Source organism: Papio anubis, chromosome 12, assembly GCF_008728515.1.
Source record: "Papio anubis isolate 15944 chromosome 12, Panubis1.0, whole genome shotgun sequence".
Lineage (NCBI taxonomy): Eukaryota > Metazoa > Chordata > Mammalia > Primates > Cercopithecidae > Papio > Papio anubis.
Window position 1 is genome coordinate 16,621,016 of NC_044987.1, and position 27,638 is coordinate 16,648,653.

Genomic DNA, 27,638 nt, shown 5'->3' on the forward strand with positions numbered 1-27,638 from the left:
GACAGGGTCTGGCTCTGTTGCCAGTGCAGTGGTGTAATCATAGCTCATTGCAGCCTCAAACTCCTGGGCTCAAGGGATCCTCCCACTTCAGCCTCCTGAGCAGCTGGGACTACAGTCACGCACCACTGCCCCCAGCTCATTGGACTGATTGATTGATTGACTGATTGATTGTAGATAGAGTATCTCGCTTTGTCCAGGCTGGTCTCAAACTCCTGGTTTCAAGCGGTCCTCCTGGCTCAACTTCCCAAAGTAATGGGATTATAGTAGTGAGCCACTGCACCCAGCCTTTAATCATGGAGTGTTGATCATGCAATGACAGGAATGCCAATTATCAGAAGAAGAGCAGGGATTTGCCCCTCTCTGCCCCCTGTTGTCCTGAACAAGACACAAAGGGGCAGTAAACACCATGACTAACAGAAACCCTGTGACTCCTGCGTTTAAGATCCTAGACTCTCCGAACCACAGGCCTGCTGGGGAGTCATCAGGTGGTCTTTTGGTTTCCTGCCCACACTTATTTCCCGGCATCCCCTTCTGGGTGTGCCAGTCTTTTCTCCCTCCCCTTTTCTCTTTATCCAGGGGAGAAGCCCAGTATCTGCTGGAAATAGGGAACCTTAGAGTTGCCTCACCAGCAGAGTCCCCTGAAAGCCTCCCTTAGAGTTGCTGAGAGGCTAGTTGGGGACCAGGGACTCTGTATGGACTCATGGGCTGTTTCCTCTTGGCTTGAAAAAAAAAATGATCCACATGATCTGCCCTCCTCTTATCGTGTCTGGATGACCTGGCACCTGAAGCGAGTCCTGGGGCAGTGACCCTGCTGGGCTGTGCTCAGGGTTCAGCATTAAATCTTAGGGGAGATTTAGATGAGATTCCAGAAAAGGGAAAATTAACCTCTAGTGACAGGAAGCAGATCAGTGATTGTCTGGGGCTGGGATGGGGTGGAGAATTGACCGCAAGAGGTGGGAGGAAACTTTTTGGGGTGATGGGAATGTTCTAGATTTTGATTGTCATAGTGGTTACACAGGTGTGCACATTTGTCAGCATTCATTTAATTGTTAACTTATTATTGATGCATTGTTAATTTAAAAAACCAAATCTTAGAACAGATTGGCAGCAAGTGCCATGTTCAACAAATGGTCAGGCAGGCACCAGTTTGCTTAATTCTGAGGACTCCTGTTCAGCCACAACAAAGAACATGTAAGCCATGCAGATTCATGGAAGACTGAAAATGAAGTAATACTGCACAAAAAAGAAGGAACTAGGGTGGCTATGCATAGTGAAGACAACAGCTCTCTAGGGCTCCAGGTCTGCTCTGTGCAGAGAGGGAACTCACGCCCTGGGAAGAGGCCTTCCTTGCTCTTGGTTGGCCCGGATGTTTTGAGCAGCTGGGACAATATCCTGCAGAAAGTAGAAGGAATAATCACAAGGGAAAATGGGGCCCTGCTAACATGTGAGTAATAAAAATGAGAGACAAAAAAAATCCAGATGGAAAACTGATCCTGCCTTTACTTAAAATTCTGATATTTTATTCACCTTGGACTTTTTCCATTAATGCAGATTTTTAAAATATTTCATTAAAACATGATTTATCTTGATTATTTGGGCACTCTCTTAAATTGTGCAGCCTGGGCAAGTGCCTCACTTGATCACTGATGTCCAGCTCCAAGGGAAAAGCAGGAAGAGAGAACCGGCCTCTAGTCCAGAGAACTCAGCAGCGATCAACCTCTGCAGGCCTGGAGTGGGGAGAAGCACGGCTAAGACCACAGCCTGGAGGGACCCAGGACAGCCCTGGAAGGCTAAGTGGGGTGGGAGAGACCTGCCTGGGGCTGCAGCTGGGAAGACCGCTGGGCTTCGGGGGTGAGGGCAGTACAGACCGTAGGAGCATTAGGTGTGCTAGGCCCAGGGGTGGCTCCTGGTGACTCACCCCCTTGAGGGTGGCCCCACTGTCTCCCTTCTGCCCTGCCGAGCCTCTAAGTATGTAGTTTGTTTCCCAGCTGCCCTCAGGCCTGGAGGGAAGCCCGCCTATTGTGCCAAGGGTAGTGGAGAAGCTCAGAAGTGGGGCGCAAAGTGGGGAAGGGTAGGCAAGGGCTCCAAGCAGGGAGTTGGGAGGTGATTCAGGGGTGAAGCTGCTGATAGACTCAGGAGGGAGGAGCACGGGCCCAGGGTGGGAACTCCGAGGAAGATAACAAGGCTGGGAATAGAAGGCGCAGAGCTCTGTTTCCCAGGCTGGAGCCCCATGAAGGAGCTCCCAAGGCATTGGGGTAGTGGTGGCTGGAACAGCCATGGAAGCGGAGAGCTCGGAGTTTAGTCTCAAAACAGTAGTGAGATTTTCTCACGCCTCACTCTCCTGGCCAGCTGCCAGGAATGTGTGCTTGTTTGCATGGCTGACATGTTTTCTGTAAAACTCCCTCCACTCCACATGGAAATGACCCAGGTAGGAAATGACCAGGGTACAAACGGGCCTGACGGCTGGCCCACACTCTCCCAGGGGTTCGGGGAGCAGAAAGTGGGTCCCGGTTCTGCGGAGTAGTCAAAGGTGGGCCTGGTAGGCGTCCTTCCAGAAGGCAACCAGGGAGCTGGAGGAAGAAAGCCAGGGACCAAGGCCAGAGAGAAGGAGGCAAAGGGAAGTGTGGGAGGCAGAGAGAGCCTGGCATTGTACAGTCAGGAGGACAGCAAAGGAGGCCGGGAAGAGGGGGCCAGGAAAGGGCCAGGCCAGGGTCACGTGGGGAAGTCAAAAGCGGTGCAGGCCTCCAAGTCCAGCTCCATGGGGGAAGCATCCAGGTCTTGCGCTGCCCCAGCGCCTTCACTCTGGAAATAGGAAAACCACCAGCAAGGAATGTCATGCCTCAGTGTCTCCCCCACCGCCTGCCCAACACATCAACTGTGTCTTCTCCCAGGGCAGGGCCCCTGCCTTTCTGTTCTTTGCCCACCATCCTCATTCCCCAGCAGCCACCGTGGGCCCGGTGCTGAGTAGCTATTGCTTGCTGAACCGAACTGCCCTTGGAGGGGATGTCACATGGGTCAGGTGGCTTGGTCAGTGAGGACTCTGGGATAGGGACAGTGTCCCTGATGGAAACCAAGGAAAAGAGCAAGAGGTGAAAGTGACATTCCTTCCCAGCCTGCCCAGTGCCCCGTGCCAGACACTTCCTCTGGTTCTATGTGTTCTCCTCATTTTCCCGATGGTGAACCTGTCAGGCCTTGCAGGCTCCCCTCAGAGTTAGGGTTCTCATTCCCCCCGACTCGCCCAGACCCCCGAGCCTGAGGTTGGTGGGACCTTCAGGGAAGGGCGCTGGGGGTGCCCTTTGGAGACCAGTGGCCTGCTTGGGGGATGAAGTGGAGGCCTTCAGATCTGGCCTGGGGGTGCCAGGGCTCAGTGGCAGCCAGAGAGGGGCTGGGCTCCTCCCTAGGAGAGAGGGAAGAGGAAGAGCTGAGGACAGGAGGCCGGTATCTCCTCAGGAGGACGGATGGGAGGGGCCCCTTTGTCATGGTGGGCCGGTGGATGGGGCAGGAAGGGGATGTGGCCTGTGGCTGAATTCTGCTCTCTTTGAAAGCCAGAGAAGTGGCTCAGACAATATGCCAAGATGAGAGAACTCTAGGGTCCCTGCCTGGGCCCTCCAGGGTGCTCTCCTCCAGCCTCTTGCCTCTGGGTTAGATTTCCCTCAAGATACCCTCAGCTGGGGCACAGTTTCCATTGTGAGCTAGAAGTTTCTGTTTTCTTGAATGTAAATGGGGGAGGATGGTAGTCACTTCCTTTCAGTTTTTGCTCAAATGTCACCACAGAGAGCCCTGTCTGACCATCCTGTTCCCAATGGCCAGGACTCCGCCTCCCCTGCCTTCTCGATCCTTTCGCTGCTTTATTTTTCTGAACGGTACTTCTCACGTTCTAGGAGGCTGTGTAACTGATTTATTGATTTCTGTCTGCTTTTTCCCCCAACCCCCAAATCCTAGAGCCATAGGGCAGGAGCCTTTGCCTATTTTGTTCCTGTGTCCCCAGCACCTAAAGCAATGCCAGGCACTCAGTACATATTTGTTGAATGAACACGTGAAGGATGCGTGTGAAGTGTTTCACAGGACTCTTGGCATCTTTAGATTACTGCTGCTGCTGTTGTTTGCTGTGTGGCTTGAGCACATTCCTTAGCCTCTCTGGCCCTCTGTCTCTCCATCTGTAAAATGAGATGATTGAACCACTAAAAATCCATGAGCTTCCTTCAAACTCTAAAAATCTTGGTGCCTCCAAATGCTCAGGAAAGTTCTTCCCAAACCTCACCAGGAACTCCTTCTTCTTTTTTGCAGTTCTCAGCAGCAGCTCAGCTGGGATCAGAGGCGCTAAGCACTCCTTTTGCAATAGCCCTTCCTCTACTTCTTTTGACTCTGAGGATCAGAATGGGTATAGGTTTGGGACTATGAATCAGCCCAATATTTCTTGGAACAGTTTCCATTCAGATAGTTATGTTTTATTTCATTGACTTTGATGTGTTGCTTCTAGCACTTTATTGTTTTCAATAGGGGGTGATTCATTATGTGCATAATTAAAGGTCATTTGATTTTCATTTATTTGTTAAGAGTTTCATAAAAACAGAGTTCAGGAAAAAACAATTGCCAGACCATGTGCCCAGAGACCATGTGCCCTGATTTGGGATTTTGACACCTGGTCCTTGGAGATGAAGGTTCCCACTGTCCTGCCATAGGTGGACATTCCTGGCCTGGAATGTCCCCTGTGGGGTTAGGGTCATCCCTCAGAAGGCTCAGGAGCATCTGTTTCAGGGGCTCAGGTCAACAGGACCAAGACCGTCCTCTCAAGGCTCTGCCCTTTCTCTCAGGGCCCCTCTGAAGAAGCAGCTCGGAACACTCCACTGCTTCTGTGGGGGCAGTTTCAGGAATAAAGGCAGATTCAGGTTCCCGGTATTCGGAATTCAGCATTCGCTGAGTAACTGGGATGGCCTCGACGATGAGGGGCGGAGGAACAGGTCTGGCAAGTTCTGTGTTGTTTATACTGGGGATTACTTCACGTATCCCAACCAGCTTCCCCGCCCCGTTTGGTGGGGGCTGGCCCTTGGCCCTCCAACCCCTTTACCCCACATGCCTGGGAAGCCAGGGGCCAACATGGATCTTGTCCTTGACATCAGCTAAGCCTAGAGGACTCTTCCCTCAGAGACCATGGAGAGGGACAGCCACGGGGTGAGTGCGACCTCAGGCCTCGGGCCAGATCCTCCCAGTGCTGAGGAAGCAGGGCTGAGGCTGGGAGACAGGTGGGACGGCCACCTCTGTGTTTCAGGTTCAGGGGAAACTGGCTGTGCCTCTTCTAGTTTGAAGCTACTTAGGATCAAGATCTCTTGGTCTCCTTTTAACATGGTTCTAGAAAGAGCCCCTGGGAGGAGAAGGTGCTGGGATTTGGGGTCTGGCTGGTAAGCACCCCAGGGCTGTGTGGCTGAGTCTCGGGTTCCTGCTCTGTGGCCTGTGAGCACTTCTGCCGGGCGTCCATGCTGTTACGGCATCAACTTGACTGGTTGGGAATCCAGGCTAATCTACTTTAATCTCATTTTTGCTGGTTGGAAAATCAAAAACATTCTAACTACAATTCAGGGTCACCTTGTCTAAACCCCTCACTACACTCCTAAACCTTCCCAGAAAACTGTGACTTTCTGTGTGCATTTAAGATTTTCAAGGGGATGTTTCAACCTCCCTTGGTCACTTCTTTCAGGGCTTAATAACTTTCATGCTTGGGAAGTGCTTCCTGATGTTTAACCACAAGTCCTGCCACCACTCAAGCTCCTTTCTTCTGCTGCTTTTGGGGTGCGAGAGAGCAGCTAGCCTGTCCTCTGTGGGAAAGCCAGTCATACACACATGAAGGCTGCCAAAGATTTTGTTCTTCTGTGCCTCCACTTTCTTTTCTTCCAGGAAATCCCTTTCGTGCTCTCATTTCTCCTTTAGGTCTTGTTTTCTGCCCCTCTCCAAATTCTCTGTACCTTACTGATATGGTGGAGCCTGGGACTCTGGGAAGAATGGGTCAGCACTGGGTTTGGGAAACATCAGCTCATCCTATGTTCTGGCTTATAGTTGTCTTGCAGTCCATTCTGAACCCCCAATGTGCTTCTGCAAACTTTACCATTATTTTTCCCAGCATTCTTCCAGCCCCTTCTTGACTCTTCTTTCCCAGGCTACCTCCCTTGCCCTCTGTTCTGGGCTCCTTGGTTCATGCCTCTACCTCACCAAAGTCACTTGGCCCTAGGCCTTGGGAGGTTATCAGAGCCTCTTACTGTTGAGCAGTAAGCGGGGTACAATGGGCATGCAGAAGTTGAACACTTAGTCACAGCCATGGGGCTCCTCCTTGGCAATTTGCTGGGAGCCTAAACTAGATGGTCCCTAAACCCAAGAGTGAGAAGGGCTGAGCTATCAGGAGGGTGGCCATGCTCCCATTGGAGTTGGATAGTCTGTCCCTGAGACAGGGTGATGGGGCGATGTCTTCCCAGGAAGCTCATCTCTTCAGAGTCAGGGACCAATCCGAAGGTTGCTGGAGGGATACAGGACAGAGAACAGACTTCACTGGGGAACTCCCAATTAATCTATGAATTAAGTATCAAATATGATGACAGGTACCACATTCATTCTGAAAAAAAGATTGTCCAAACTTACCTTGGAATGGAAGAATGGAATCATTACATCCTTATTTAAGGTTCTTAACTTTACTCCCCTATTTAAGATGGAACCCCCAAGAGAGTGAGCCTATAGTTGGGGCTCGTAATCCCATCTGCAGCAGATTTCTTAACCTTGGTTATATAGGAGTGGGCTGGGAGAAGCTGGTTGCCTGAGCTTGTGCCTTCTCCCTGGGGGCTTTATTGCAGAGAGATGCATTGTGATTTCTGTCCCTCAACTCCAAAATGTCGTGAGGAAGATGATGGCCAGTGGGCTTGAGCCTGATGGCACTCCTCTGGCAGCTGCTGGATCTTCAGAGGGACCTTGGAAAAGAGGTGGAGAAGGGTCTCGGTTTCTCATATTCAAAAGAAAGTTGCATGTTGTGGTAGACAGAGAACTGACCACATTCCCCGTCAGCTTTGGGCAAGCCACTTCACCTTTCTGTACCTTAGTTTCTTCATCTGTAAAATGGAATAATAATACTACTCTCAAAAGAAAAATGTTGGACAAACTAAATTTAACAGAGTTTAATTGAGCAAAGAACAATTCTCAAATGGAGCAGTCCCCCGAAGAATAGATTCAGAGAGATTCCCACACAGCTGCGTGGTTGGAGAGGATTTATGGACAGGAAAAGGCAAGTAGCGTTTGGAAAATGGAAGTGAGGTACAGAAACAGCTTTATTTGAACACGGTTTGAACAGTTGGCTGCCTTTGATTGGGCAAAATTGGTGATTGTTAACAAGAGTAGCTTACAGTCTGTGTACACGTCCAGTTGAGTTATAGTTCATTATGTACGGAGAAACCTTTTGATCCAAACTTAAAATATGTAAGGAGGCAGCTTTAGGCTAAACTTAATCAAAATAGTGTCCTTCCCATAGTAAGGCTCATTTAGAACAGCATCTGGCATAGAGAGATACAGATAGATAGAGATAGAGTCACAGAATATTGAAATTTATCATCACTGCCTAGAATTTGGCGCTGGCTCTTACAGATTTGGACAAACATCTTCTTCTCCCTGTGCCTCAGCTTTCCCACCAAAGAAGAAGATTGGACAAATTCCCCCCTGAGGCTCCCTTCTGGCTCCCTGACAGTCTGGAATTACATAGAACGGGATGGCAGGTGCGCCACACCAGATATGTGCATTTGTTCTTGACAGCGCATATTTTGTGCCTTTTCAAAATGGGTCACATTTTTAATTCTCAGAGCAGTGCAATGCTTATTAAAGAAAGACTGAATTAGACCCATTGATGAAGCAACGTTCCTTTGTGGAGTGGATTTTCTTATACTGGGCCTTCTTCAAGTGGAACAGGTTTGAAATTAGCCCAAGGCTACAGGTGCTAGGGACTAGTGAGAACCATCTGGGGGCCTGGCGCTGGTCCAGGATGAGGCACCCTTTCCAGAGGGGGCTGGGCAGTTCCCAAGATGGTTCACCTGCAGGCTCAAGTCACTCTGCCATCTCCCAGCCCCAGGCATCCCAAGGACCCTGGCATCTGCCCTATGCCGCTGTCGGTGTGCAGCCCTCACCTTGTCCTCTATTTCACATTGTCATTGGTGCGGAGCAGACTTCCCTTGGCACAGCCACCTTGCTTTCCCCTGCATTGTCCCCTGAGACTTGGCAGATGTGAGTGTAAGCATGTGGGAGTGTGTGTATTGGGCCCTGGGCTGGGGAGCTGGGTGGGAAGGATGACTGTTGTAACAATGGCCACTTAGCTTAAGTGTCTTGTTTTGGCAAAACAACTTCCTCTTGGTATAGCAACAATGAGGGTGGATGTGCCTGGACAAGTGGGCAGGGCACTGGTGGCACAGGCACGAGGGAAGCCACCACAGGGAACCCCGGCTTTAGCAGTCAAGCGGAGGCCTTGACAGCACCAGATGGGGGCTGGTTTCCCTAGGAGGGAAGCAATACCCAAAACTTTAGCGGGGCCGCCATTATGTACCAGCCCTGAGTGACTTGCCGCCAGTCCCCTAGGACTGGCGGCAAGAGAAGGCACAGACACAGGGAAACACTGAGGCAGCAAGCTCCTGGGCAATCAAATATTATTTGTTTGGCAATAGTGGGCACTCCATGTTCTTTACAGCATTTGATGAATGAATGAATGAATGAATGAATGAATGAATGAACAGGGAGGCGTCTTGATTCTGGTCTAACAGGGATTTCCCAAGCTTTTTCATGTGCACAGGAGGCGTCGGAAACTGGAAGGGACTTCAGCACTTACCCTGGCCAGTGCCTTTCAAGTTCTTTGTAGTAGCTGCCTCTTTTGTTCAAATGAATGTTACGTAGACTCCACTGTTTGAGACTGGAAGGTTGATCTTCTCTGCTGAGGTGGGGTAAGGGCTCAGAGCCCACCACAGTCCCCACCAGCTGGTCTCCCAGCCACCTCCATGGAAACTGAAATGCTCTGTGGAACCCTGTTTGAAAACCGCTGATTGTCCAACACCCTGATTTTATAGATGAGGGAGCTGAGGCCCAGAGGGGGATGTGACTGTCCCCAAGGTCACATGCCTGCCCAGGAGCAGAAGTGAGGCTCCCCCGGCCCCCCACCCCCAGGGCGAGGCAGGCCCTGCAGCTTTGGCCCCTTCTGGAGTTCAGTCTGCCTCAAGGGCTGACCCGAGTCCCTGAAGTGTACACTGCGTGTGTGCTGCGGATGCTGGTGGTGGGTGAGGAGGTGGTGGGGAAGATGCCCGTGTGCTGAGGGGAACCTATATTTGTGGGGTTTCCCTGGGTTCAGGGAGGGGAGAGTAGGAAAGGGCCTTGGGTACCTGGAGGCACAGTGAAGCCTGGGTCTAGCCATGAGGAAGGGAAAAAAGTCACCCAGTCCAGCATGGCCCCCTCTGGGAAGGGTTCAGGCCTCCCCTGCCACAGACCAAGGGCACCCCAGGTTCCCAACAGGCAAGGAGGGTTTTTAGGCTTTGTGGAAGGGAGCTCCTGATCTTTCTTAGTGCCCCCAGCGCTTCCAGAAGGGTTTAGGGAGGGGGGTTTCTTCTTGCTTAGCCCAGAGTGCTGGGTTGTTGGCCCATGGTCTGCCTGTGCCCACCCTATGGGCGCCCTTGATGCCCAGGGTCACTGGGAGAGAGACACTGCCACGGGGCTTCTGTCTGGGAAGGGTCCTTTCTCATGGAGGCTGGTAAGGGACAGACAGAGGAAGCGCAGAGTGTTGTGTAACAGCCCAAGGATGAGCGCCAGAAGATCAGGGTTCTAGAACTGGCACTGTCCCCAGCTGGCTGTGTGACCGTGAGCAAGTCACACAGCTTTTCTGGGCCTTCATTGCCTCATCAATAGTATAAAGGGCTTGGGTAGGGTTTCTTTTCTTTCCTTTTCTTTGAGATGGGGTCTTGCTATGTTGCCTAGGTTGCTCCTGAGCTTCTGACCTCAAGCCATTCTCCCACCTCAGCCTCCCAAGTAGCTGGGACTACAGGCCGGCGCCACCATGCCTGGCTTAGAGGGTTTTCAGAGTCCTTGCAGTTCTGACAGCCTGTGATATGCCCAACCCTGGGTGGTAGCTTTACGAAGGGATGGCCCAGGGCTGACAAGGGAGGCCCAGTTGGCTTAAACTGGACTGAAAGGGGCCCTGATGCACCTGCCCTCAGGCCATGAAGATGCATCATCGCAGCTGCTGCTGCCTGCTGGACATTCTTTAGGACTAGCGGGAGAGTTTTTTTTTTTTTAATCCTTTAAGTTCTAGGGTACATGTGCAGGTTTGTTACATATGTATCCATGTGCCATGTTGGTGTGTTGCACCCATTAACTCGTCATTTACATTAGATGTATCTCCTAATGCTATCCCTCCCCTCTCCCCCAACCCCACCACAGGCGCTGGTGTGTGATGTTCCCCATCCTATGTCCAAGTGTTCTCATTGTTCAATTGCGGGATAACTTTTTATAGGATCGTTCATACTGCAAGCCCAGGCTCTGGGGGACCTGAAGTGCATATTTCCCAAGTTCAGGCTGCTGCTTATGGCTGGAGAACTCTCACTATGCAGATCCTGGGGCTCGATCCACGGCAGCAGCTCCATAACCACTGAGATGAAGCAACCATGAGCCCGCATCACTCAGCAAAGACAGAGGCCCCCCTCTCCCTGGCATCACTGGCTGGGTCCCCAGAAGGTCCAGGAGAGGCCAAGGGCTGGACATACTCAGGGGTTGGCTAACTTACTACCATCCCTACCAGGTAACGGCCCAAGGGGCAGAGTCTGCAACTGGAAACCAGAAAAACATCCCATTCGCCTCACGGGGGATCTACCCCTGGGAGCTGTGGTGTCGAGAGCCCTAGGCTGGAAGCAGGGGGCCTTGCATTTTAGTCCGTCCTCTACTATAAGATGGGCCTGAACAACTTTGGGCAAAGCACACAAACCTTTTGGGCCTCTACCTCTCAGTCTGTAAAGTGGGAGTAAAAATTCTTACAGACTTCTGTCCAGGGACGGGCTTTGGAAAGACTCCCGGGGCCAGGGGCTGCTCCTCTTAGCCCTCCCTAGCTTGCCCTTCACTGCTTTCCTGCAGATCCCTGCCCTGCCTTCCTGCCATGCTGCTTCCTGCCCCAAAATGCCTGGAGGGCCCTGAACAAGCCTTGGGTGAGGACCCTTGGGAGCTGCAGAGGCATAGCCAGGTGGTAGCAGTGACAGCCTGGGGTGTGGGCCTGTTCCATGGCATGGTAAGGGCTTACAATTATGTTACTGCAGGGGGTAACCTCAGAGACCACCCCAGGGGTAGGTGGGGAGGAGAGGCACAGCCAGGAAAGAATGGTTGGCAAAGTTAGGCCAGGGACGTGGCTCAGAGTTGACCACACTCCCCTGCTCCGCCCTGTGCACCTGCCCCTGAGCAGGCTGAGAATCCTTTGGTCTGCAGGCAAGTTGTGGAGACACCAGGACACATCAAGGAGTTGGTCATTTCACTTCCATTCCTGAGTCTCCGGCTCACTGCCAAAGGCCAGGATTTGGGAAGCCTGGGTTCTGGTCCTGGTTCTGCCCCTTGTAGGATGGGACCTTGGATAAGAAGTCTCAGCCGGGTGCGGTGGCTCACGTCTGTAATCCCAGCACTTTGGGAGGCCGAGGCGGGCACAAGCTCAAGAGATGGAGACCATCCTGGCTAACATGGTGAAACCCCATCTCAACTAAAAATACAAAAATTTGGGCATGGTGGCACGTGCCTGTAGTCCCAGGTCCTCAGGAGGCTGAGGAAGGAGAATCTCTTGAACCTGGGAGGTGGAGGTTACAGTGAGCTGAGATGGCGCCACTGCACTCCAGCCTGGCGACAGAGGAGACTCTGTCTCAAAACAAACCAACCAACCAACCAACAAACAAACAAACAAAGTAGTCTCCTCCCTTCCCATTCCCCAGCTGCTGAAGGCCTCTACTCTGAGGGTGAGGTCAGGCCTCTGGTGGAAAGCTAGAGGCTCAGCAGTTGTTCTCCAAGAATTGGGGCAAAGAAATGAGTTAGTGCTATAACAGGTTAGATATGAGGAAGAACTTCCAGCAGCGTGGGACAGCAGGCTGTGAAGTGCCTAAAGAAGATTGGTGTGGAATCTCTTACTCAGATGATCCCTGAAGATGAGAACTCTTCTTGATGTCTGGGAGGGTTTGGGTTGAGGGTCAGAGTCAGGGGGTGGAGCGGGGGCCTCACTCTGGAGGCTGCTCTCATCTGGTCTGGGGGCTGCCCTTTCATCCTGATGCCCCTGTGGGGACTTGTAGTTCTCTTCATGGGCATTTCTCCTTCGGGTCTTGAGGCTCCAGAACTCTCCTCTTGCCCTGGTCTGGGGGCCCAGTGGCTTTCCACCTGCCTCCCAGGCCCTGACAGCAGAGCACTTGCTCTAGCCAGACCAGAGCTAGATACCCCCAGACTCAGGGCCTGCTGGGCCTCCATTCCATTTTTGGATGTGTCGCCCTTTCTGCAGCTCTTGGCTTTCCACCCATGCTCCCTCACCACCAGTTCCCTCTCTGGCCTGACTCCCTTCTCCTGTTCTAGCTTTACAGCTTTCCCCAGCTCCCTCCCCCACCTGCCCACCCACTTTCCTCTGGGCCTCTTCCTGATGGGGCAGCTGGCGCTGGATGGCAGGGTCCCGTTCAGGTAGAGACAGCCTGAGCTGCCTGGGAATTAGAAGACTGTGCGCGAGTTCCTACAGACCACCAGCTCGTTCAGGTGGGCTGTTTGGTCTCTCTGAGCCCCGGGTCCTTGTGTACAAACTGGGGGTAGTAATTCCTGCCCAGCTTGCTAACTGACAGACTTGTGAGGATCAAATCACATAATGGTGCAAAACTGCACATACAAGCCCTGAAGAGACGAAGGTAGGTCCTGTGGATGTTTGTGACACTGTAGGTCAAGGCCCTCCTTGCTCCTAGCAGGCCTGGTTAGAATCTGAGCTGTCACTTACCTGGTGTGTGAATCTGGGCATGTTCTTAACCTGCCTGGACCTCTGTTTCAATATCTGTAAAATGAGGCTAACCATATCAACTGCAAAGAGCTGTGAAGAGGTGGGAATGGGATCCCAGAAAGTGCTAGTGGGCTGTTATCTTTGTCACTGTTTGACACACATTTATAGACCCGGCTCTTTCATGTGTATCACCCATTTATCTGGGGGAAGGAGGTGAGGTCTGCCCATTTCACATGCATGGAATCAGGCACTGAAGGGTTATGTCGCTTGCCCAGGAAATGCAATTGGGAATGGAGACAATCAGATTCAAACAGATTTTTCCATAGCAAGCCCAGCAATCTCACAAGCAAACAAACAAAACCCCACTACCGGCTGGGTGTGGTGTGATGCCTCACGCATGTAATCCCAGCACTTTGGGAGGTTGAGGCGGGTGGATCATTTGAGGTCAGGAGTTTGAGACCAGCCTTGCCAACATGGTGAAAGCCCATCTCTACTAAAAATACAAAAATTTGCATGTTGTGCACATGTACCCCAGAACTTAAAGTATAATAATTAAAAAAAAAATTAACCAGGCGCGGCGGCGGGTGCCTATAATCCCAGCTTCTCGGGAGGCTGAGGCAGGAGAATCCCTTAAACCCAGCAGAGGTTGCAGTGAGCCAGGATTGTGGCATTGCACTCCAGCCTGGGCAATGGGGTGAGATTCCCATACAAAAAGTAACCAGGTGCGGTGGCACACATCTGTAGCCCCAGCTACTGGGGAGGCTGAGGCAGGAAAATAGCTTGAACCTGGGAGGCGGAGGTTGCAGTGAGCCAAGATCATGCCACTGCACTACAGCCTGGGTAACAGAGCAAGACTCAACAAACAAACAAACAAAACTCCTCCATCACAGCCACTGCTCACCACGTCCTCACTGTGTGTTGGGCATTTTACAGGCATGATCTGTGACTTCAGTACCATGAAGCAAGGTGCTTCACTCCAGCTTACAGATAGGAAACTGAGATGTAAAGAGGCGAAGTCACTTGCCTGGGGCACCCAGCCGCCTTAGAGGCAGGCCAAATTCCAACCTGGTCTCTCTAACCCAGAGCACCTGAAGACCCACCTGACCCCGCTGCTCTGGGCCAGTAGGCACCTCCTGGTCTTGGCAGGTCACAGGGCCCAACTGTGGGTCACACCAGAAAGTACTACAAGACCAAGATCCCTGTTGTAACCCTCCGCCCTATCCCCAGGTTCCCAAGGTGTTCCTGGCCCTGCAGGGCCACGGGGCCCCATTCTTAACCAATCTCACAAAGGCAAAATGAGCACTCTGTACATGCCGTTCACGAAGACTGTGCCGGGAAGCTCTTCTGACTCAAGAAGGGCAGGAGACTTAGAGATAAACAGGCATGGGGTAGAACCCTGACTCTGTGATTCTGCAAGCTGAGCTCTGAACCTTGGCTTCCCTATTTGTAAAATGGGCTTCCAAAAGTACTAACCTCCCAGGGATGTGGTGAGGTCATCATGAGGCCACAGATGTGAAAGTTTATTTTCACCTCTAAAGTGCCATGCACACGAGTGATTAGTATTTTATTGTCCTGGCTTACGGGAAGTCCCCCTGAAGTTGGGGAAGACTTAGAGTGTGCACAAAAGAGGAAGGGAGACCAGGCAGGCCGGTGAAGGTGCCACAGTGCCAGGATCCCTGGCAGGAGCCGAGGCCCAGGCCACCACCAGAGGGAAGGACAGGGCCTTCTGCAGCTGAGGCTTGTCCGTGTTATGCAAAGATCTTAGTCTGGCTTTGTACAGCATTCTTTCTCTCCCTCAGATGAGCTCACACTGGCGCTCTGCCCCTTCAGTTGGCAGGTCAGGGCTTTCCTTAACTAGTGCTTAACTAGGGATTACAGCTCATAGTAAGAACAGTATTTTATAATCTAACGCACATACATGAAAGTAAAGCATGCAGATGTAGGAGGTGGAAGGGAAGAGGACAGAGGGGTCTTTGCTTTCCCCAAAGGGGACCACATTCCCTTCATATGAGGTCTCAGAGTGAGTGACTAGCCCAGCAGCCTCTTCCTTTAACCCTTCCTAGACATGTGTAGCCTAAGCAGGTGACCCCCAATCCCCGGGCACATGGCCCATTTCCCTCCACCCTTCTCTGCAGGTCCTAAGTGGCAGGGGAGCCCCTAGGGGAGCTGGGGGACAGCAGGCTCTTTGAGCTTTCATTCTATCCTTGGACACAGTCCTCCTCTCAGATGTTTCCTTGTCCAGGGGGGTTTGCTCAACCCCTAGCTGCTGCCTCAGAGCATTCATATCCTAGTGCAGCAGAGCCGACAGCTGAGGTGAGTTGGCAGGGGAGCAGCCTGAGGGATACTCTTCGATCTGCTTTCAGAATGCATCTCCAGTGAGAACACCTTCAGCTGGAGCGTCTCCAGCCCAGGCATCTCCAGCTGGGACACCTCCAGGCCGGGCATCTCCAGCCCAGGCATCTCCAGCTGGGACACCTCCAGGCCGGGCATCTCCAGCCCAGGCATCTCCAGCCCGAGCATCACCAGCCCAGGCATCGCCAGCCCAGGCACCTCCAGTCCGGGCATCTCTAGCCCAAGTATCTCCAGTCAGGGCATCTCCAGCCAGGGCATCTCCGGCTCGGTCCTCACCTTCCAGGTCCTCATCCGGCAGGTCATCATCTGCCAGGTCAGCCTCCGTGACAACCTCTCCAACCAGAGTGTACCTTGTTAGAGCAACACCAGTGGGGGCTGTACCCATCCGATCATCTCCTGCCAGGTCAGCACCAGCTGCCAGGGCCACCAGGGAGAGCCCAGGTAAGGGGGACGCTGCAGGGAAGACAGGAGAGATGGGAAGCAGCCCATGGGCAGGGAGGAAATCTCAGAGCCAGTGTGCTCTGCTCTCATCGCAGACAATGATGTGGGGAAGGGGAGGCAGCGGGGTGGGCAGTGAGGGACTTGGGGGCAGGGGCAAAAAGGAAACATTTTTGTGAAATGTGAAAACCTGAGACAGTGGAAAATTAGGCGCGAAGCGGGGTAGGTGATAAGAAGCCAGGACTAACAAAGCAGCGTGTCACCCTGGAGTCTGCACAACCCAGGTCAGAGCACTGGTTTCAGTAGCAAGGTCCCCCAGTTAGTCACAGGGTTCTCTCCTTGTGCTGTCCTGTGGGTCTGCCTAAGAAGCTGGGGTCTGCAGTGGAACAAGGTCATGATCAGCGGGCCCATCTGTGGGTGGGCGAGGAAAAGGAGAGATTCTGACCAGGTGTTCAAGTCCATCCCCAGCCTTCCAAATTGTGGGTTGCATGGTTCACCTATTAGGGAGTCAGAGAGGTCGAATAGGCCTTGGGGACTGGGTCCGCCCTTAAGGAATCAGTGCTTCTGCCCGCCCCAGTGCTGCCCTCCTCCCATCCTAGAATTCAGACTTTCCCCACCACCACAGTACACACAGGCCTGGATGATACGTGGCTTTGGAGGATCACTCAAAGTTTGGGGCCCATCCCACAGCCTGGTCCTCTCCAGGGTGGGTGAGGTGCTTTGGTATCAGACCCACTGCATTGGAATCCCAACTCTGCCACTAACTCACCAAGTAACCCCGGGCAAGTGATTTCACTTCCATGAGCCTCAGTTACTCCATCTATACAATGGGCCTAATAAGACTCTGCTCATGAGGTTGCCGTGAGAATTAAGAGAACACAGGCAGAGTGCCTGGCTGGCCCAGAGAAGAGCCCAGTAAAAGACGGCTGCTGGTGCCAGGCAGGGTGAGCTCAGTTTTTGCATTTTCAGATGGGACAAAATTCATTCATTCATTCCATTGACCTTGTGCCCCATCAAATCTCATTCCAACTTCTGGGGTGGAGTGATCCTCACGGGGCCCTCCTGGGCCACAGCCTTGCTTCCCCCACCCTCTCCACCTCATCGGACTCCTCTTCAGCCTCACCTTCCCCTGCTGCCGCCCTGCTCCTAGGTACGAGCCTGCCCAAGTTCACCTGGCGGGAGAGCCAGAAGCGGCTGCCACTCATCGGGTGCGTGCTCCTCCTCATTGCCCTGGTGGTTTCGCTCATCATCCTCTGTGAGTTTAACGGAGGGTGCAGGGGTGGGTTCCGGGCACTGCCAGGCAGAGTGGGACCCAGGGATGGGGGCAGGCAGGGGGGACAGGTGTGGGGACCACCCACTCACCCGGCTACCGTGTCCGGAGAGGGACACTCCTGCAAATGGCCTTGGACTGTGCTGCCTCCAGGCCCCTATGGGGCATCCAGGTTAAGAGTGTGGAAGTCAGAGGAACCTGAACTTGGGTCTCATCTGTGCCACTTACTATGCAGCTTACTTGGGCTGGTTAGTTAACCACTCTGAGCTCAGTTTCTGCATCTTCAGATGGGACAAAATTCATTCACCCATTTCATTACTATGTGCCCCATAAGATCTCATTCCAACCTCACTAGATTATGAGGAATAAATCAGACAACAGCACAATTCCTGGAACAAAATCTACAAATACTAGCTATTAAAAAAACACACATGAAAACACTGATTGGAAAAAGTCTGTCAAGGATATTCAGTCAATGGGATGATGTGTTCAGCATTCAGGGATTCAGGCCCCCTCAATTTCCCCATTCTCTTCAGCAAAGATACCCAGGCATGCCCCAGGGCTCTCTACTCAGGGGTCCACTATGAGCCCAGCACAGTGGGAAACTTTAGGCATCGCAAATGTGCATGTACATTATTCTGTCCTGTCCTCAGGGAGATTACAGTCTCCTGGGGGAATAGCTGGAAATTTTGAAGGGCAAATGCATTTGAGTGTGACTATGAGAAGGGGATGACAACTGTGTGGGCTGGATGCAGGGGATAGCTTCTTATGGCTGTGGGGCCAGATGAAGACCTGGAAGGTGGGACAGCAATTATGCCCAGCAGGGCATCCGAGCGTATGAGCAGCCACAGAAAATGTGGGAAGCCAGGTGGCAACGACAGCATGGGGGAAAGGAAGGGACCTGCCTAACCAGAGTGGAGAAGGAACAATCAGGGACCTGTGGCCGTCTGCTCGGTTCAGCAAGGCTGGGCCCTGCTGTAGAGAGCTTTAAACGCCAGGCCAAAGAGTAAGGAGTCTGTGAAAGAGGCAGCACCAGTGGTGAAGGGTGGAGTGGACCAGCGCATGGAAACGTCTGCCGGCAGGGCTGTTGAAGGGGATTCTGAGGGAGGGGCAGTGTGCTGGCAGAGCAGGCTTTAGTGCCACGCAGGCCCTGACTCTGCCACTGACCAGCTGTGTGAATTCGACAAGTCCATTAACATTCTGAGCCTCCATTTCCCCACCTGTCTGACTGGGTGGGGTGATCACTGTCATAATGCACATAAAGGCCTCGGCATGGTGCCTGCTGTGACTTACTGCCCTGCCCTCCCTCCCTTTCCCACCACAGAGCACCTCGCTCCATGAAAGCCATGGGAATGACCCGTGGAGGGGCGAGATGGCTCCCATGGGTGGGCTCACAGAATAGAACTAAAGCTCTCAGCGTGGTTTCACAGCATTTCCTGAAGTCCCCATAAGCTCTGCCAGGGAGGCCTCTAACCTCCAGCGCTAGGGAAGTGGCTTGACTTCTGCAGGTCACCGAGCAGCTACCTGGTGGGGTCAGGACTAGAGCCCAGGCCTCCTGACTCCCCACCCGGCCCAGCACCCTCTCCGCTACACGTCCACGTGGGGCTCCATGAGCACTCCAAGGGAGACTGCCCAGGCTTCTCTGGGGGTTGAGTGCCCAGGATGTGGGAGGAAGACCAGGGCACAGAGAGGAGGGGCCAACCCAAGAGATTAGGAGGGATTTGTGTCGGGACCTGGACGGAGCAGTCACACACGGGCGGACTTTACCCTGGGTGACAGAGAGCACAGTGGGCCCTGGAAGAGAAGCAAGGGGTGGCGCTGAGGAGCTGGTGGAGGAGGAGAGGCGGGGTGAGAAATTAGAACCTGGATCTGTGAGGCAGCCAACGGGAGGTGCCTCCAGGCAGGAGGGCCCACTGCCGCTGGTTTGGAAAGAGATTGCCGTTAGAGAGGGAGGAAGTCGTGAAGCAGATTTGCACATATGGCTTGTAAAACTGTTTTCTTTTAGCTCCAACTTGTATATGTGGGAATCAGCCACCTAGAATTGCTGATTGAATGAAAAGACATTTAAAGGCATAAAGACAAGTCATGGGGAAAGAACTGAGCATAGGGGTGTCCCTTGTGCAGGGGAGAGGGAGAAGGAAAAACCCAGGAGCTTCTGAGACTGGAAGGATGGTCGCCTTTGAGAACAGACAGACAGTAGTTGCATATGTGACTGTGAGGACAGAAATTTATCTGCTGTGACCCTGTGGAGCACAGAGAAGATGGGACAGCAGAGGGGTTCTGGGAGGGAAGCTCTGGGACACTGGAGGAGGTGGTTTCTCTGGCCACTGTGTTTGCCAGCATGTAGGGAGGGGAGTTCCCAAGGTGGTCCCCATCTCCACAGCACTCTCTCTCTCTCTTTCTCTCTCTCTCTCTGGGTGGCTGGCTGCTCGAATCTGCCTGGTGCTGCCATGCTTGCAGGAGCTTTCTGGAGCATTCCGGAGCATTCCTGAGCAGCCTTTCTCTCCATACAGATGGGGGACGAGAGCCCCAGAGTTCAAGAGGGATTGCAGGTCGGTGTCTCAGAACCCCCAGGGCCTTGGGCTGCTCAGTATCTCATCTCTGTGGAGCTGGTCGTGACCCAGCTGTCTGCTTCTTTTTCTCTAGTCCAGTTCTGGCGGGGCCACACAGGGATCAGGTACAAGGAGCAAAGGGAGAGCTGTCCCAAGCATGCTGTTCGCTGTGACGGGGTGGTGGACTGCAAGCTGAAGAGTGATGAGCTGGGCTGCGGTAAGGGGGCTGGGTGCGGGCGAGCGTGTGCCTGTGCGTGTGTGTGTGTGTACATGTGCATGTGTTTGTGTGCCTGTTTGTATATATGTGTGTGTAGGCATGCCTGTGTGTGTATATGTGTGTGTGTGTGCGTGCATGTGTGTGTATGTGTGTATGTGCGTGTTTGTGTGTGTGCATGTATGTATGTGGGCATGTGTGCATGTATATAATCCAGACCCAACGACTCCCTGTCCATTGCCTCCCATTTGAGCTGATACACAGTTTGCACCAGTCTGCAGCACTCTGGTGACTTTGCCTTGGCTCTGTCCATGCTAGGCATCCTGGGCTTCTGAGTACTGGTTGACCCCCCATGACCCAGGCCACGTTCCTGGACTTTTCCCAGGCCTCAGCAAGGAGTGCCGTCAGGACAGGCGCTTCTCAGAGCCTCACTCAGCCCATCCAAGAGCTTGATGCTTCCTAGGTGCTGAGGACCTGCTCTGCCTTTTTCTTGCCCTGCAGTGAGGTTTGACTGGGACAAGTCTCTGCTTAAAATCTACTCTGGGTCCTCCCATCAGTGGCTTCCCATCTGTAGCAGCAACTGGAATGACTCCTACTCAGAGAAGACCTGCCAGCAGCTGGGCTTCGAGAGGTAACCCCCAACCCGGCCCCAGAGTCCAGGCTTCAGGGATGCCTCAGGCTCCTCATAGGGCCTCTCAAGCATGTTGCAGAAACGTTGTATTAAAAAGACCCTTGGGGACCAGGGCTGATCTCACTGGTTCTGGACACCCTCAAGGTATTCAGAGTCAGAAGCCCTGAGATCCTCTGAGTCTGGAGCAAATTGTTTTCATGAGGCCAACATAGTGATGTATAGATCTGCAATAGTATCGGACTCCTAGATGGTTCTTTGCCTCAAAGCACCCTGACATCCATTATCACATTCACCATCGCGGTGGTGGCCCTACGCCTTGGGTAGGCATTTGGGCAGATCTTTTCTTCTTATATTAGGGAACTAGAAGCTCGGGTTGTGCAAAGCCCTTCAGTGGACCTCGAGCTATAGCTACCGTGGCTTGAGCCAGACCTCATCAAACGGAGAATGAAATGGGCCAGGTGAGGCCAGGCAGAATCATAAGGATCTTTGGCTCTAAAGATTTTAAACAAATCAGGCAGTGTTGACAGGTAGAGGAAGGAGTAGGTGAGCAATGACTTTCCACTTTGAAGAAGTACCTGATTTTCAGCCCAGACACACATCTCCATCCTCCCTCTTGGACTGAGTTTTCAAGATGGGTAGTTTGGGGTTTGTCAGTGTGTGTGAGGTCGTGGGGAGAAGAGTTTAAGATCTCACTGTGGGTTCTCTACAGAAGAAGCACCAAAAACACCTGGGGTGGGGGGTTAGGATTTAGAACTAGTTCTCTACCCCACCCCAGCCTGTCCAGATCCACAAAAGCGGGATCAGAGTAATCCAGATGGAAGACCACGGGCATCTTTTATCCACAAGTTGTGTGTGTGGCCTTATGCAAGCCTGAACCTCCCTTGGGCATTCAGGTCTTTGAACGCCACTTATTCAAAGAATATTCATTGAGCTTTTATTATGTGTTACATACTGTGTAGTACCTGGACACAAAGGATTAAGACAGGAGCCCAGGCTTGAAGGACCTCTAGTGTGGCTCGGTGAGACAGGCTTAAACCAATAACCACAGTATGATGTGATGTGTAATGATAAGGATGTGTGTGAAGCACCAAGGGCACACAATGGAGAGGGTGCCTAACTGCACTGGTGGAGAGAGCAGAGAAGGGAGGAACGGGCCCTCTGGGTAGAGGAGCCGCATATGCAAAGTGTCATGCCAGGGTGTCACGCAGGGGTGTACCATGTTCTAGAAATATACATAAATTCCATGTAGAGAGTAGAACACATTAGAATCACCTGCCATGCTTGTGAAAATGCATCTTGGAATCAGAATCTCTGGGATGAGGACTTAAAACCTGTTCAGCAAACATCCCAAGGTGATTCTTAGGCACACTGTGTTCTGAGATCCACGAGGCTTGCCCCGAGGTTGTCACGCTTTAATGTACAGCTCAGTAACCTGGGATTCTTTAAAATGCAGACTCTGATTCAACAGGTCTGGAGGGTGCTGCTGCTGCTTATTCATAGATCGCAGTTTGGATAGAAAAGGGCTAGATTGGTGTTTGTCAAACTTGAGTGTGCATCAGCATCACTAGAGAACCTGTTAGAACGATGATCGCTGGGCCCACACCCAGTTTCTGATTCAGAAGCATTGCTAATATTAATAACTTCCCAGGCAATGGTAACGCTACTAGTCTACACTCTGAGAAACGCTGGGTAGTGCATAGGGCTGGGGGTCTTGGAGGGGAGTTGGGGGAGATGGGGGCAGTGGTGGAATATGTGGGTGGGGCTGCACTTTATCGGGCCTTGACAGCTGCTTGGAGGAGTTGGCCACCATTCAGACCATCACAGTCTGGCCTCTGTCAGCAGGGCTGGTGGGGCTCTAAGCCTACTGGAGGACTTGGGATGACCCTGTCTCCAGTGGACTCATTCTTCTCCCCTCTCCTCCCTTGTAGTGCTTACCGGACAACCGAGGTTGCCCACAGGGATTTTGCCAACAGCTTCTCAATCTCGAGATACAACTCCACCATCCAGGAAAGCCTCCACAGGTATGGTGGGGCAGGCAGGCTGCCTGTTTGTGAGCAGGGGAAGGAGTGTGTGGGAGGGGGTCTTTGAGTCAGGGAGCCCCCTTCCCTGGCTTTTCTGGGATCCAGCCTCCAGGAGTCCACCATGAGTGTTCAGGGGCATCTCGGAAACAGTCCTTATTCACCAAACTGCCTCCTGACTTAAAAATTACTGTTTGAGGCTCAGTGCGGAGAGCAACTGGAGACCAGGGGTGCCCCTGAGAGTTTACCTGGTCGTCAGCGGCAATTCACGAACCTTGGGACCTCCAGTCAACCAGGTGTTTGAACTGAGAGCTGCTGCAGGGAGTGGACCTGGACTGGGGCGGGAGAAGCATCACTGGGGTTAGGGACAGGGTAGAGAAGCAGCAGTAGGGGACTGCCAGGTGCAGGCGTCAGGGACAGGGAGGGCCATGTGGGGAGCATCGGAGGTTTGGGGGCTCTGCCAGCTGGCATTGTTTGCCCTGCAGAGGGCAGAGAAGAAGCCAGGCTCCAAGAGAAGTAATGGTGAGGGAAGGGACGTGAATTTGCTGCATCTGGATGCCTGCTGTGTGCTGCGTGGTTTCTGCATCTGTGTTGAGGAACTGTGTCAGAGGAGCACCAGGCCATCTGTTTAGCCGTGAAAAGATGCTGGGACAATGAAGTCCGAAGTTCAAAGAACATTGATCTGGGCCAATGTCTGCAATCTGCCACAAGAAAACTAGTTGAGGGGATGAGAGTGTTGATTTGCACTGAACCACTGCCATTCTGGACAAAGCACTGGAAGGGAGAGTGTCACACGTGAAGGAGAAGCTCAGAATCTCCTGCTTCCTGTGCAAAGAGTAGCTTCCTTGGAAACAGGATAGGAACTGAGCAGGAATCAATCAGGAAGGCTTCCTGGAGGAGGTAGCTAATATACCCTCCCACTTTCTGTGTCTCCTCCTGCAGGTCTGAATGCCCTTCCCAGCGGTATATCTCTCTCCAGTGTTCCCGTAAGATATTCTTCTTCTTGGATTGTGGCCAATGTCGTGTGGGAGTAAAGGGCAGAGGGGCAGAACTCCTCCAAGGGAGGTGTTTGGCACTGGGGTTCAAGTCAGGAACAGTGTCTTAGTCAGCAGGCCTGCTTCAGGGCTGGAGTCCCTGTAAGGCACCGGTACACCCAGGATAACATTTCCCCTTCTCCTGACTCTGGCAGGGGCTCAGCCCAGCAACCTCTTATTCCAAGGAAGCGGTCTGAGTCTCCCGTGCATCAGGGGAAGTGTATTCTTCCTATGTTTAGAAACAATAGAGACCCTCATTATAATGCTTGTCAATTCAGGGTGACGTTAGAACTGGTCTGCGTTCCTGTGCTCCTAATGGCAGTCCTGGGACTTACCATCACGACCCCAATGCCTGGCACAATGCCCAAAGCTTGGGACACTTAGAAAGCATTTGTCAAATCAATGAAAGAATGAGTGAAGGAGAAGAAAGAAGAACCTGCCTGGGGTCAAACTTCCCACTGAATGATCCCAGAAAGCCACCCCACCATGTGGTGGCAATGCTCTCACAGGAACTGCTGTGTGTAGCAGATAAGGGAGCAAAGCTCATCCATGGGAGGGTGGGTGCCCTTCAGGATGGGGCTGCCTGAGCCTGTCCTGGCCCTGGGAGCACGGCAGAGGCATTCTGATCAGGAGCTCGGAAAGAACCCTGGGAAAAGCAGGGTTCACAGTACGTCTACTCCTTCTCCCCAGACTGCGGACTGAGGGCCATGACCGGGCGGATCGTGGGAGGGGCGCTGGCCTCGGAGAGCAAGTGGCCTTGGCAAGTGAGTCTGCACTTCGGCACCACCCACATCTGTGGAGGCACGCTCATTGACGCCCAGTGGGTGCTCACTGCCGCCCACTGCTTCTTCGTGTAAGTGCCTGAGAGGCAGGTGATTTGACACTGCCCAGGGTCAGGGACCGCCAGGAAGGACTGGCTGCAGACTGACTTGTTCGTGGAGGAGGACTCTGGGTGTGAGTCCAGCCCCCATGGGCCAGTTGGCACTGGTGTAGCTTGGGTGTTCACTTGGTCCTGAGAGTATGGATCGGGGGTGTTTGTTCTGAGCTAGGCCCAAGGATGAGAAAGTCCCATTGATGGCCCCAAGGGAGAGAGGCAGGCAGGAAGAGGGACTAGGAGCCGACCCCTGCAGAACAGGGTGAAATGCAAAAGGCTTTGGGTTTGTTGCTGCTTCCTGCAACTGGAACTCATAGCAGAGGAGCCCCTAGTTATCCCAGAAATTGAGGGCTAGGGATTGCAGAGAGAGCACTGTATCAGCTTCTAACAGTCACCAGCTGACCTAGTGTCTGGGGGCCCACAGCCCAGGCTGGTGGGCAGGAGAGATCTCTGAGACCAGGCCTCAGGGGCACTGGCCTCTCTAATAATGAGTTCAGCATGTTACTTTGTCCTGTCTGAATTTGCTGAGGGTAATAATACTGAGATCTTATCAGTACAAGCCCTTGACCCTGCCCGGTGAGTGAATCTGTGCCCCCTATCCCTAGTCTCAGCACCTTCTGCAGCCCTGTGACTTGCCAGCATCTGTCAGTTCACATCGAGACCCCAGAGCTTCAGCATGGCAAAAGTCAAAGACTCTTATTTGATCCTTGGTGACTTGCAGAGGAGATAGTGGGGGGTGAGTGCCACACAGAGGTCTTACTCATCATTCCCTCTTTATTACTGTAAGGTGCAGAGCTGCAAGCTCATAATTTTTGAGGGGCTGTGGGGGATTGCTTTGGCTCCAGGGATAAGATAGAGGGTTCCCTCCAGAGGTCATTTTATCCATCCTCCTGCCTCCAAGCTGGTGCTCTGACTGTGGCTCCTGTAGGTAGCAGATGCTGCCAGTGAACGCTGCCAGGCAGGTACTGGACCATGCTCCTTTGTGGCTCTTGCAGGACCCGGGAGAAGGTCCTGGAGGGCTGGAAGGTGTATGCAGGCACCAGCAACCTGCACCAGTTGCCTGAGGCAGTCTCCATCGCCGAGATCATCATCAACAGCAACTACACCGACGAGGAGGACGACTATGACATCGCCCTCATGCGGCTGTCCAAGCCCCTGACCCTGTCCGGTGAGTGAATCTGCGCTCCCCGCTCTCCTGTCCCCCAGCCCCAGCACCCTCTGCAGCCCTCGCGCTTGCCAGCATCTGTCAACTCATATCTGGGCCCCAAAGCTTCTGCATGGCAGAAGTCAAGACTCTTAAAGATCCTTACATGGAACACTTCTGTTGTATAATTAGGGAAACTGAAGCCCAAGGGCTATAAATAACTTTGCTCCAAATGAAACATCTCACATTACAAATTGATGACAGAGTCAGGGCTTGGGTACTGATCTTAATCAATAGATTGAATTCTTTCACTGGTATTAACTGAGCACCTAGAGGCCGAACACTATGGTAGGCATTTTACACATAGGATTTCATTTACTCTTCACAACCAACCCTGTGGAGCAGGTACTATTATTAACTTCATTTGACACATGAGGAAATGGAACTTTACAGAGAGATAATTACCCGAGGCCACAAGTAATAGGTGGTAGCTCTGGGACTGGAACTAGGTCGATCTGATTCCCAAGCAATGCTCTCCCCACCTGGCTCTAGACTGGCAAATTGCTTACCCTGCAGTCGAGAACATAAGCTGAGTACACACTCAAACAGCTAATTGCTACAACGTTGTTGCCACGGACCAAATGAGGCTACACAAAGGAAATGCAGAAGTTCTCAGATGATCACTGTGGACAGGGGACCTCAAAGAAGACTTCATTCATTCATTCATCCATTCACTCATCTGTTCACTTATCAAATACTATGCGTCTACTATATTGTCAGTCCTATAGTACAGTTGCAAATAGAAATAAAATGGGTGACATACACCAAGATGGCCAGTAGAGGTCAATTATGCGATGTTTTGGGTGAGCGGGGAGCTATGGTGGCACAGGCGGGAGCAACTAATCATCCTGGGGAAGCTCAGCAGAGGAAGGATAGTCAAGGTGGGTCCTGAAAAGATTGGAGAAGACAGGTAATGGAGGCTCAGGGAGGACCCTGAAGAATGGAGCCAGAGCCCCCTGGCATAAGCAGTTTTACAGGTGGGAAAGGGAGGAGGAGTACCGGGACTTCTGGAAGCCTTGGAGGACTCTCCGGTTAGTCTAGCCATTCTCGTGCTCTGAGCTTGAGAGCTGGTGTTTCCTCGCACATTAATTGTGGAGGCGGTGTCTATCACGAGTCAGAGCAGTTAGATCATCAGAGTGGGGTGAGGAGGAGGATCCCTGGGAAGAGCTCGGTTGGGCAGCGCTAGCCCAGAACCACGCCCACGCAGCGTCACTCCCACTCGTAGCCACGCCCTGACACGACACGCCCACCAGCCCTTCTGCAACTCCAGCCCTGTCTGTGGAGCCCTGGGCTGAGGTGAGGGATGCCCGCTGCCCCCTGCCCTGCCGCTCAGCACACAGGAAGAGCACAGTCTGCAGGACCAGAGCAGGCCTTCTCACCTTGTCAAACCCGGGCTGTATTTGGCTAAACATCCAAATCTTACCTCTCACCCACCCTCCACTCCTTAATATTATTTGGAATTCCAAAACTAAATAATTTCTAAAACCGAATGAAGGCTAGTTTCACACTGCGTATGCTTTTCAAATAGACTCTGATAGGCTTTTGGGCAGGAAGCAGACCCTTAGTCTGAGAATCACAGCTCAGATGTATGTAGTCCTGTGGCCAGAACATGTGCCCTGATATTTGGTTTAGAAATCAGTGCAGATTTTCTTAAACTCATTTGGCAGGTAGAGCACTAGAAGTCACAGTACTTTCGTTTGTGAAAGTTCACTGGTAAATTTAATTTCCCCATAAAAAACAGTGAAATATATAACAATGGATCATATATCAGTGTTACATGTTTTTAAAACTTTACATCTCAAAAAGGGGCAGAGAAAAGAAATCCTATTTTGCATTTTTGTTAATAATGCATGCTATTCCTTCATCTATTTTTTGTTTACTCTCTAGCAGACAAAACTAGGGCAGACACCAATGTTTAAAGCCTAATCCAATTTATGGGAGAAAAATTTAAAATCATCCTTCCCATCTACCCTTCCTGCCTTCTCTCTCTCTCTCTCTCTCTCTCTCTTTTTAAACATTTAGTGAGCACTGAATATGTGACAGGCATTATCTTAGGTGCA

General features: G+C 52.3%; 1 protein-coding gene across 1 annotated transcript in view; it reads left to right on the top strand.

Annotated features, from left to right (window-relative positions):
• The first annotated feature begins 1,646 nt into the window (after window positions 1-1,646).
• The window catches only part of TMPRSS13 (transmembrane serine protease 13), a 31,781-nt gene continuing 5,789 nt past the window's right edge, over window positions 1,647-27,638 (top strand). The window contains exons 1-15 of the mRNA XM_031653868.1: window positions 1,647-1,869; window positions 2,483-2,539; window positions 4,288-4,381; window positions 4,815-4,961; window positions 12,586-12,687; window positions 14,138-14,195; window positions 15,310-15,784; window positions 16,932-17,036; window positions 19,565-19,603; window positions 19,698-19,820; window positions 20,319-20,448; window positions 22,377-22,469; window positions 23,409-23,452; window positions 24,191-24,353; window positions 25,370-25,542. Coding sequence (XP_031509728.1) covers window positions 1,647-1,869; window positions 2,483-2,539; window positions 4,288-4,381; window positions 4,815-4,961; window positions 12,586-12,687; window positions 14,138-14,195; window positions 15,310-15,784; window positions 16,932-17,036; window positions 19,565-19,603; window positions 19,698-19,820; window positions 20,319-20,448; window positions 22,377-22,469; window positions 23,409-23,452; window positions 24,191-24,353; window positions 25,370-25,542 — 2,026 coding nt within the window. The remainder of the gene's footprint in view (window positions 1,870-2,482; window positions 2,540-4,287; window positions 4,382-4,814; window positions 4,962-12,585; window positions 12,688-14,137; window positions 14,196-15,309; window positions 15,785-16,931; window positions 17,037-19,564; window positions 19,604-19,697; window positions 19,821-20,318; window positions 20,449-22,376; window positions 22,470-23,408; window positions 23,453-24,190; window positions 24,354-25,369; window positions 25,543-27,638) is intronic.